Source organism: Poecilia reticulata, linkage group LG13, assembly GCF_000633615.1.
Source record: "Poecilia reticulata strain Guanapo linkage group LG13, Guppy_female_1.0+MT, whole genome shotgun sequence".
Classification (NCBI taxonomy): Eukaryota; Metazoa; Chordata; class Actinopteri; order Cyprinodontiformes; family Poeciliidae; genus Poecilia; species Poecilia reticulata.
In genome coordinates, this window is record NC_024343.1 from 29,541,159 (window position 1) to 29,551,951 (window position 10,793).

General features: G+C 37.5%; 2 protein-coding genes across 2 annotated transcripts in view; both read right to left on the reverse strand.

The window, feature by feature from the left end:
• treh (trehalase (brush-border membrane glycoprotein)) overlaps positions 1 to 1,796 on the reverse strand; it is a 16,785-nt gene extending 14,989 nt beyond the window's left edge. The window contains exon 1 of the mRNA XM_008426435.2: positions 1,628 to 1,796. Within this exon, the coding sequence (XP_008424657.1) occupies positions 1,628 to 1,710 (83 nt within the window). The 5' untranslated portion in view covers positions 1,711 to 1,796. The remainder of the gene's footprint in view (positions 1 to 1,627) is intronic.
• A 26-nt stretch (positions 1,797 to 1,822) lies between these two features.
• The window catches only part of ddx6 (DEAD (Asp-Glu-Ala-Asp) box helicase 6), a 14,631-nt gene continuing 5,660 nt past the window's right edge, over positions 1,823 to 10,793 (reverse strand). Inside the window, exons 9-14 of the mRNA XM_008426433.1 lie at positions 10,603 to 10,731; positions 9,111 to 9,227; positions 7,654 to 7,717; positions 6,095 to 6,196; positions 5,213 to 5,396; positions 1,823 to 4,575 (exon numbers count right to left, since the gene is read on the reverse strand). Coding sequence (XP_008424655.1) covers positions 5,221 to 5,396; positions 6,095 to 6,196; positions 7,654 to 7,717; positions 9,111 to 9,227; positions 10,603 to 10,731 — 588 coding nt within the window. The 3' untranslated portion in view covers positions 1,823 to 4,575; positions 5,213 to 5,220. The remainder of the gene's footprint in view (positions 4,576 to 5,212; positions 5,397 to 6,094; positions 6,197 to 7,653; positions 7,718 to 9,110; positions 9,228 to 10,602; positions 10,732 to 10,793) is intronic.

Genomic DNA, 10,793 nt, shown 5'->3' on the forward strand with positions numbered 1-10,793 from the left:
CAATAGGTGCCTGCCATGCAATGCATGGAGGCAGTACTGACTTGCTTCGCAAGTCAGTACTGCTCTCCTTATGCATTGCTATGGCATGCCCCTAAAAATGTCAAATAGATTAGCTTTATGACATTTTTACAGATAAGTCAAAGTAAACAATGGATTTGCAATTTACTTCTGCATTTACAACATAAAATACATGATGCTTGCAAATCCTTCTTGAGCCCATCAGCAGCTCGATTCTCTTGAATGCGTTTACCAATCACTGCAAATACTTTTTGCAGCAGTTCTAAATATACTGCTCAAAAAAATAAAGGGAACACTTAAGTGTTCACTTAAGTGTTTAAGTGTTCCCTGTATTTTTTTGAGCAGTGTATTTTAAGGTTTATGTTTTGTAAGCAAACACTTTTAATTTTCTCTTTTAATATCTACAGGCACTACATGCAACACTGACTTTAGACCAGGGGTGTCAAACTCCAGTCCTGAAGGGCCGCTGTCCTGCAGTTTTTAGATGTGCCACAGGTACAAAACACCTGAATCAAATGGCTTAATTACCTCCTCAGTTCTCCAGAGCCTTGATAATGACCTAATTATTCTATTCAGGTGTGGTGCAGCAGAGGCACTTCTAAAAGTTGCAGGACACCGGCCCTCGAGGCCTGGAGTTTGACACCCCTGCTTTAGACGCATTTTACACGTTTGTCTTGTAAAATAAACATGTTTCCACCACATCCTTCTACTGCTGAGTTGAGCAGCGGCCTGAAACACAAAGTCGGACTGAAATCATAACTGGTGTTGCTCCCAGTTTCCCAGTAGGAAATCTGGCTTCCGAAGGCATTCCAGTCGATTTTTCTAACTGGAAAGTCAGAATTTTCAACTTATTCGTATTTTTATCTAGTTTTGTGCCACCCCTTGGAAGACTCTGCCCTGGGCAACTGCCATATGAACATGAAAACCCAACAATAGGAGTCCAAATTTCTGACCAACTCTTTGCTGCAGTAATTTATGTAAAAGGAGCCCAGACCAGGAAATGAGTGCAGCCTGGTATTCCTGTATTTAAAGTTGTTTTTTTTTTATTTGCAATTCTGACAAAGTTTGCAAGTGACGGAAATGTTGATTTTAGTTATGCAAAGTTAATCAAAATTACAAACAAAAAAAAAAAAAGTTTACCCCCACACAATCGTTGACTTTATTCCATTTATTCAGATGCATATATGCCTTATGCTCCATTTATTGTTAGCTTTAAGTATTTTTACCTAAATGTACAGGTTTTACTACATTTCCACACAACTCCCAAGCTTGTAAAAAACATTTTTTCCCCAAAGTTATCAGAATGGACTTTGATGTGAAATTAAGAGCTGCAAATCATTAACAGAAACGAAGTTATTAGTAAACTTTCTATTGTTGCGCCATTAACAAGATCAAAGATTTTCCTAATAGTCTGATAAAATTTTAAGTAAATGAAAAAATCTAAAGCAATTTCCCTTGTTTTAAACAGAACATGAACTTTTAACCTTCAACACAGCCAACAGAACCAAATATAGTTTAACAAATGCTCGATTCTTTTTTCTTTAAGTTTAAATATCACTTTTAATGAACAAAAAGCTGGAGTTAAATTTGATTTTTAAGAAATTCTTACCTGTCGCATGGAGGCGGCAGTGAACATTTCACACAAATAAACAGAGTTATGAATAAAAAGCAGAAGACAACACGACTCTCCATTTTGAGGGATGAGTCCAAGTGGCAGATGGGCCTCCAGGTCTATTTATATACCTACCCCAAAGTGCGCCACACCGCCCTCTAGTGTCCGATCAACAAACTACACACCAGACGATAAATTTCAGTGAGTTTATTAATCCAAAACAAAACAAAAAACTTCGAATCCAATATTCAATATCCATGACTTCTTGAACATGTAAAATTTGCCTCACTGAAAACCGCCAATTACATCAAATTTAAAAAGAAAAAAAAATTTAACACAGGCTTTAATAAATTTACTTAAATTTGGAGACGTTAAGTTAAGGTGTACTCCATTTGAACACGCCATTAGAAAACAAATTGAAGGGGCAACTCTTAAATATTTTTATACCCGTTACCAAAACTTTGGATTTGTCTTTAGGTGCCCACTTGTCCCTCCCATTTTTAACCGATGCACTTCCGGTTGTGACGTTCTCTTGTCCGGCTTTGTGACCGTTGAGATAACAAACGAGTGCATCAGGGCAGCAAATGCGCCAAATTACCCACCCAATACTATTTTTGTAAAGAGACCTTAACGACAGAGACAATTTGGATTCAAAATTTATTAACTTTAGCCAGCGAATCCAGGGTAAGATGCTCTTGTCTCGGTCTTTAGGGTTCAAAATGGCGACCTGCGTCAGCGCGGCTAATGCCAACTGAAACATTTTAGCTTCGAGTCGGCAGCCGTTACTAACGGAAGGCAGCCAGGAAACAGACAGCTGCCGGGTGTCTGAACAATGGCATCCCTGTTCGCTCGGTAATGATTAGGTCGCTTTTGATTTTTCGTTTAATTTACCCCCCCTCCCCGAAAAAAAAAGAAAAATGGAGGTCCCTCCCCTCAGAATTAGCCAAATTAAAGCCAAATTTGCGACGATTTGTGGGCCTACAAAACCGAGAGAACAGGAATCAGAGCTCCAACCAATGAGAATGGAGCTTTAATTGGAGGAATAATTCTCATTGGTTGGAGCAGTTACGAGCATCTCACCAGAAATAGGGAAATTTGTTGCAAAAAACAAAGATTTTTATGTCAAACTGAGACCAAAACCCCACAATATATAGCAACGACAGGCTGAGCACAGACGCCACAGGCTCAGCAGTACAACTACTCTTTCAATTTTTTTCTTTTTAGGCCAATTAATCAGCAGTTCTGCACCGTAATATATTTATGTCATCAAAGATGTAAATAAAGCAGTCCAAGTCAGAGCAGATGGAAGAAACCACCTTTCTCTGTGTGATTTTAAGTGCAACTCAACCTGCTGAGGTTGTTTCGATTAAATTCCTGCTACATTTTAAATCAGATGGTTCATTTTGATGCATTTGGCGAACATAAAAAAAAAAAATACAAAAGAGGGGGATGGACAAAACAGCTTCTGCCCAACAGGAATTTATGTAGCCAAGCTTAAACATGGCATAAATCAACGTAACAGCTTCCCTTCAGAAAACAAAAACGGCCAATTAAGCTGCACTGCAGCAAGAAGCACGAGTATGCCACAGATTATTCCTCTTCAAAACACCAGCGATCGCTTTGACAAATCAGTTTTTGGAGGCGGTTTAACAAACCTGAGCTGGTGACACAAAAAGAAAAATGAGATAAAAGTCAATCTAAACACAGAAGTTAAGGGAAGCCATCTTGTTGACTGTGCTTGTTAACACTGGTAGCAGGAGAGAATAAGGGCGACATTTAAACACTAAGTGCACATTAAAGGAATTGCACCGTCAAATTTTTAGAGTAATAAAAAAAAAAATGCTGATTACCTCAAAAACATTTCATGAACACAGTCAAATAAATGTTTTTGCAAATTTTTTCTTCTCTAAAATTATAAATAAACTCCCGGGCCGAAGTTGCAGGACAAAGAAACTGGCAGTAAAGGGAAAAAGATCTCCAGTGCTAACGGGCAGCTTTCCAGTTCGCCAGCCAGTTACTATTACAATTTCTTTTTTAAAACAATCTTAAAATGAAAGTATGTACAGGAAGTGAAAGCTGAGCCCCGCATGTCGGCTTCGTGTCTCGCAAAGTAATGTACGACAAAAAAGAAAAGGAAAAGAAAGACGAAGGAACGCCACTGGAACAGGAATCCTCACAAATCGCGGTGTTTTGTTTTTTTCCCCCGTTTTCCACGCTGCTGCTGCTTTTTTTCCTCTTTTCTCTTGACTTTTAGTGTTCTGAAGCTGAAGACGAGCGGAAAGGAAAGGGGTCAGGGTCTCTTGGGAGAACGAGCTTCATCACAAGCAACCGAGCAGTCTGGTCGTCTCTTGTCGAAGAAGGGGAAAAAAACAACTAAATCCAGTCTGTGCTCTTTGAAAATCCAAGTTTGCCCTCATTTATCCGCCAGACCAAACCGGTTATGAATCCTCCTCATCTGGTCGGACGTCGACCGGAACCAATTCTCAATCAGGTGAGCATGAATATGGAGTGATTAAAGATGGCGGGGTTATTACTTCGGAACGTGTTGAAACTGCTCGTTAAGGCACTTGTTACAAATTGGTGAAGAGTTTTGAAGGTGAAGACGTGCAGAATGGAGGGCGTCCTTTCCGGGTCGGAGGTGGATGAGGGTCAGAGTCGTTCCGGTTGTTGTTTTTTATTTTTATTTTTGCGCCGACGTCGTTTCCGTTTTGGTCCCGTTCTTTCCTCCTGGCTCTTGCGTCTTCGGTACGTGGCGGAGCAGCGCGAGGCCTTTCAGTAAGGCCGGTGAGTTCTTCCAGAAAGTGTCCGTCTCCAAACGTGTTCCAGATGGCGGCATCCGAAAAAGAAACTGTACACGAAAAAACATAAAAAAAAAAAAAAAGAAAGAAAAAGAATCCAAGACAAGCAGGGGGTGGAGAAGGGTTTGGAGGAGAGCAGTGGCCGATCTGTAGGAGACAGATTACAATCAAGTCAGACAGGAAATCAGAAAATAAATATTTTTTATAAAATGTAGCAACTTTCAAAAATATTCACATTGTTCCCATTCCAACTAGGAATGCACCGATCCACTTTTTTCCCCTTCTGATGCCGATATCTGAGGTTTAGTATAGGCTAATATCGATCCGATACAGAAAATCGGCTGAATTCACTTAAACGTGTCAATTTAAGAAATTAATTTTTTAATAGAAAGTTTTAGAATTGGGATTTTTTTTTTTTTTAATTGAAATTAGTTTTTCTAAACTGCAGTGGAAACAACCGGATGATGCAAAATCATGACAACAGGAAGTAGGTGAAGCATCACGGTGCTGCATGTTTTTAATGACGTGAACAAACTTATTCATGTATGATTTAAATTGTGTTTATTGAATGGAAACAACGCAATTGCAAAATTAGTGAAATTGCCCAACATTAGCAGAATATTGACAAAGTTTTGCGCATAGTTGTAATAAAAATGCAGCTACTGCCACCAATATCCAAAACCAATATCGGATTGGTGCGTCTCTAGTTTAGAGGGCCACATAAAAAGCTCTGGTGGGCCACATCTGGCCCCCGAGCCTTCAGTTTGGCACACGTTTGCTGTACCTGCAGGCTCACTGCTTGACCTCTTCGCCGCTCTCGCTGTGGTACTCGGCCACGTACAGGCTCTTGTCGATGATGCCGGGGATGGGCTTGATCTCCGTCCCCAGCTGCTCCTCGATCGCCTTCAGGTTGAAGCGGTCGTCGTACGTGATGAGGTTGATGGCCAAACCAAGATGGCCGAAGCGTCCTGGGAATCAATCACACGGTTCGCACGCTCAAGCATTTTCAAGGCAAGTTTTCCAACAACACTGGAGATAATAATAGAACAAACTAACTAAAGACGAAGTTTCATTTCACGACTATAATTTATCACTTAATAATGACTTGTGAAAGCATTTCACACAGCAGGAACAACTGAAATAAAGCAAAATTTTATTTTAAATCAAATACACTTGACTGGTCTGTGAAGGAAAAGAAAACTAAAAGATTTTAAAAAATTTTATAACATTTAACGGATAGAATATAGGCCAACTTTTATGTAATATTACATTGAAACAATGCAACTAAATTATGTAAATTACCTACTTATTCATGAACACAATACGCAAAACGTCACAAAATATTGCTATAAAATGTTCACCAAGTTCTCTAGTATTTAGCAAATGGAAATAATTTTTGTGATTCCAAGTGACCAAAAGCAGGAAAAGTTTAGTCAGATTTGACTTCAGACCGAGAAAAAAATTTATTCTGTGTGATAAAATATCTGGTTTTAACTGTAAATCTTTTCCAAAGTCAGGCTTTTAAATGAGTGTTGAATTATACTTTATCACAAAACTGCATTTTGAATTTGAAGCATTTAAGGATTTTAAACACTGTAGGGATTTAAAGGCTTAAAGTTACTGAAACAACAACATTTACTCCAGGAATAATCTCTGCTGCTCTTACCAGATCTCCCAATGCGGTGAAGGTATGTCTCTCCCAGTTTAGGAAAATCAAAGTTTATCACAACATTCACAGCTTGAATGTCAATTCCTCTCGTGAAGAGGTCTGAGAAAAAAACCAAAATAATTAACTATGGAAAACCGTTTACTGAAGCGCATCATAAACTGTAAAGGAATGCAGATTAAACATGATCCGATTCATGAAATGCATCATAAACAGGGATGTAATTTGTTTTTGGTCGTTTTGTGAACCAACATGGCTGTATAAATATCTGACAGGAGCGACTGCAGATGGTAACATGATGTAGACCAAAATAAAAACAAATTGGTTAAATGGATACAATGGAGAATCTGAGCACTCGGCTTCTATGCACCACAAATCTGGAACAAACTTCCAGAAAACTGTCAAACAGCCGAAACACTGAGGTCCTTTAAATCTGGACTGAAAACCCAAATGTTTAAAGTTGTTGTTGGACGATAATAAATGAAACCTCGACGATGATGGCAGTTATCAAAATGTAATGTTTCCTACTGCATGATTTATTTTATATCTTTGTGTTTTTATGATTTAAAGCTCTTTAAACTGCCTTGTTGCTGAAATGTGCTACACATTTTAACTTTATTCATAATTTGGAACAGTGGAAATTGTGTAAAAATTAGATGTGTAAATGTATAAATTGGGATATATTTGGATAATTTTATAAGCACCGTCTCCTTCATATTTGTTTTCAAATAGGTTATGACTGATTCTTTTTTTTAAAAATTGTTTTCATTTTTGCAGGTATTTTACTTGTCCAAAATAAATAGATTTCATAAAATTTTTGGACAGTGACATTTTCATTTGTTAGGGTAACTTAAATGATTGTAGATATAGATTAAGTAAAAAAAAGAAAACATATTCCACAGTGTGTGTGGTTTTCATCTAACATTTTCCTCTGATGCAGTTCAGAGTCAGATGGAAAGAGATTTGTAACTTTTGTTTCAGAGCATTTAGCTCCCAATAACAGCAGAGAGTGACTCATGAAACATGAGTCAAACTCGAGGCCCGGGGGCCAAATCCGGCCCGCCGCAGCTCTTTATGTGGCCAAAAAGTGACGTCCAAACCTCTTGGCAAATAATTTCAGCATTTGCAGCAGAAAATAATTTCAACATTTGCAGCAGAAAACTGCAGGATGAAATCCAGGCAGACAATTACTGCCTGCATGAAGCCACGTTTATAAAAACATGAGATTTACTCATGACACCACAAACTAGTGGAAAGAGGAAATAATCTGAAGCAGCAGCCATCATCCCAAACACCTTACACAGGAAATGACAAGGTGCATGATGGGTAATTACCAAAATGTTCAGACAAACACTGCAGACATTTGAGTGTTAAGCAGGCAGAATAGATGTAGAGAAACATCAGAACCACTTTTCAAACTGCAGCAGCTGATCAAACGGTTAAAACTAAATGAAATGTGATCCCGGGTTCTGAATGAGACTGAAGCAGCTTTAAAATGTAGAAACCACCAGTCAGACGAGACGTTTACACATTGAAGCATCAGCAGCTGCATCACTCACCAGTGCAGACCAGGTTTCGGCACAGCCCGTTTCTAAAGTCATGGAAAACACGGTTGCGATGTTCCTGAGAAATAAAAACAAAGAATCACTTCAACTGCAGACTCAGAAAGTTAAATCAGTTGAAGCAACCAGACTTTGTTTTACAGTGTCTTTTCAACAACTGGAATCATTTGAACCATAGGTGAATCGATCAGTTTTCCGGTCGATAATTTAAAGCCTGATTCTGATTCTTTTGTCTGAAAAGTCACTAAATATAATATTTGCCAACAGTGGGCTGGTAGGAAATACCACCATGTCAGTACTAAAGGCCTCCCTTAAAGGGACAGTTCTGATTTTTCAGTCCAGCAGTTTTGTGGCACATGGAGAGCTACAATCCAATTGAGTATTTTTCTCAAATTACATTTCATCAATTAAAACACCAGAAACCAAACATTTCATTATATCCACTATGCTTTCATAAGATATTAAGTTAGATGCCATCAGCTAACTAAAGCTACGCTAGTTAGCTGGCTGCTGCCAGGTCCCTTACAGCAACTAAGGCTCGGTATTTATCATATTGATCATCATTATTGTTAGAATTATGATCTATGATCATCTTGGAACATTTCTATTAATGTTGTAAAAAGAAAAAAATTATTGGAAAAGTTATTTTTACAATTTTCTCCACTTTGTTTCATGACAGCATCAATAAATATGAAAAAAATATGATGAAATGCAGACACTGTGTGCCGTTTATCAATATAAATCACTTGTTTTTAATCATTTTTATTGTTATATATAACTACATACAGTCGATTATAGTAGCAACTCTTGCATTGTGTGAATGAGAAAACCCAACAGCATCAACTTGGCATTCTCTTGCTAAAGTCCAGACTGTTCAGATATAATAAGAGCGATGGATTTCCCTGATATGAACATTTTCAGTTTGAGATGCTTTAGATATCTAAACCTTCTGGATATGGAAAAAACAGCAAATCTTACTAAGTATTTTTGGACTAGTTTCTAGTGTAAATATCTTATTACATGTAAATTAGGACAAAACTAACTTATAAGTAACTTTTCAGCAAAATGTAGGAGCTCGTTTTAAGTAACTAATTCCTTAATATTGATGAAAATGTAATAATTCATTACATTTATTTCCAGTGTCAGTTTTCCATAATTAAGGGATTATTTATTTGAAACAAGCTCATTTCTGCTAATAAAAAGTTACTTACAGGTTAGTTTTGTCTTATTTCAGGTGTACTAAAAACTAAAAAGTACTTTGCAATATTTGGTGTTTATTATCTTTATGCGACTACATTTAAAAATATGACCTGTCCCTTTAAGGCCCTGCTGTCATGGCTGTTATCTGACAACATGAAGATTTATAGGAAATCATTGTTTCCTTTGGAGCAGGAGCTCAGGTTGTGCAACAGTAAAATGTGATAAGAGGACAGTAAAAGTCGTTTCCAGCTGACCTGTCTCATCTTGGCATGAATGTAGAAACATGAATATCCAAGCTGGGAAATCTTCTTGGCAAGAAGCTCCACTCTCTGAGAGGAGTTACAGAAGATTATCGACTGGTTGATCTGGAGCTGAAGGCCAAACAGAAACAAAGTAGATCAGAGTGTGGACAACGCAGAACGCCATAAAGTCATGAAACATGAGTCAAACTCGAGGCCCGGGGGCCAAATCCGGCCCGCCGCAGCTCTTTATGTGGCCAAAAAGTGACATCCAAACCTCTTGGCATGGAGGCCAAACATTTCAAGTTGCAATTTTTTTACTTTCCCCCCCAATTATCACAAAAAACTTTTTTTGCTAAATAAACCTGAGAACACAATATTTTAATGAAATACGCAAAGATATCTGTAGCTCTTTGTAGATTTAAAATAATAATAAAAGAAGTCGAACCATATACTAAATTTTTAATTTTTTTTCTAGATTTTTTTAATTTATCTTTTAGCCACAATTACAGTCCATGACTAACTCTCGTTTTATTTTAAGGGCCTATTAAATGGTCGTATCCAGGTCTATTTTATTAAAACCCACTGGCTGTTTTTGGTCCTTGTTACAAACTGAATTAAAAGCCAAACCCTGGATGAATACTTTGTGTTGCACGTTAACATTTTAAGATTTTAATTGAATCATTTTTGAACAGCCTGGCATCAGTGAAAATTTCACCAACATTGATTTTAAATGCGGATCCGCATTTAATGCCAATTTTAGGCTGTTGAACTGATCGAGGGCCACAAATGGCCCCAAAACAATCATGAAACCCTGGAGGGACTGAAAAGATGTTCAATACTTACTTTTAAAAAACGCTGATATTTTTTATTTATTGATATTTTAACAGTTTATTGGGTTTTATCAATACATTCTGGCACAACCAGAAGATTTATCTGATTTTTGTTTTGGCCCAAAATTAAACTTGGTTTGACGCCCCTGGACTCTAACGGGTCATAAACAGAACCGTAAAAATGACATTGTGCTTAAATATTTTATCAATCCAATCAGTTTCTATCCGTTTTCAATCAATCAGTCCCTCTGATTTCTTGCAAATTATCATGGAAATTCACGCAAAAATCAACAAATCCCTGCACTTTTTTGCATTAATATGTAATTGAGAGTTTATCGCAGCTTTTTGGCAAAAATGGTGAAAAACATTGGCTCCAAGCGACTGTTTACTCCCACCTGCAGGTGGCAGTATTTCTACTAAACAGCTGCCTCACTTGATGCTATAATCTATAATAAAAAGTCGCATTTACCATCACACATGAGGAGCGCACATATTTATAAATTACTACCACAAACCTTGATGTTTTTAAAAGTCCTAATGGCAAAACCCCGGAGGGACTGAAAAGATGTTCAATATTTAACATTAAGAGTTCATATTTTTACGGCTCGTCAGGTTTAATCAATACATTCTGGCACAATAAGAACATTTATGACCTTGATTTGGTCCAAACTTACCCTGGAGAACAAGGTGTTGAGGCAATGGACCTTTTGCCTTTCTGTTACATAAGCATAATACTGAGTCACTCCCTTCAGCGTTAGCTCCTCCATTAGGTTGATCTCATAAGGTTTTTGCAAATGTGCGTTCTGTAACGGGATAAAAAACACATTTAGATGATTCTAGAAGCTTTAGACAATATATATATATT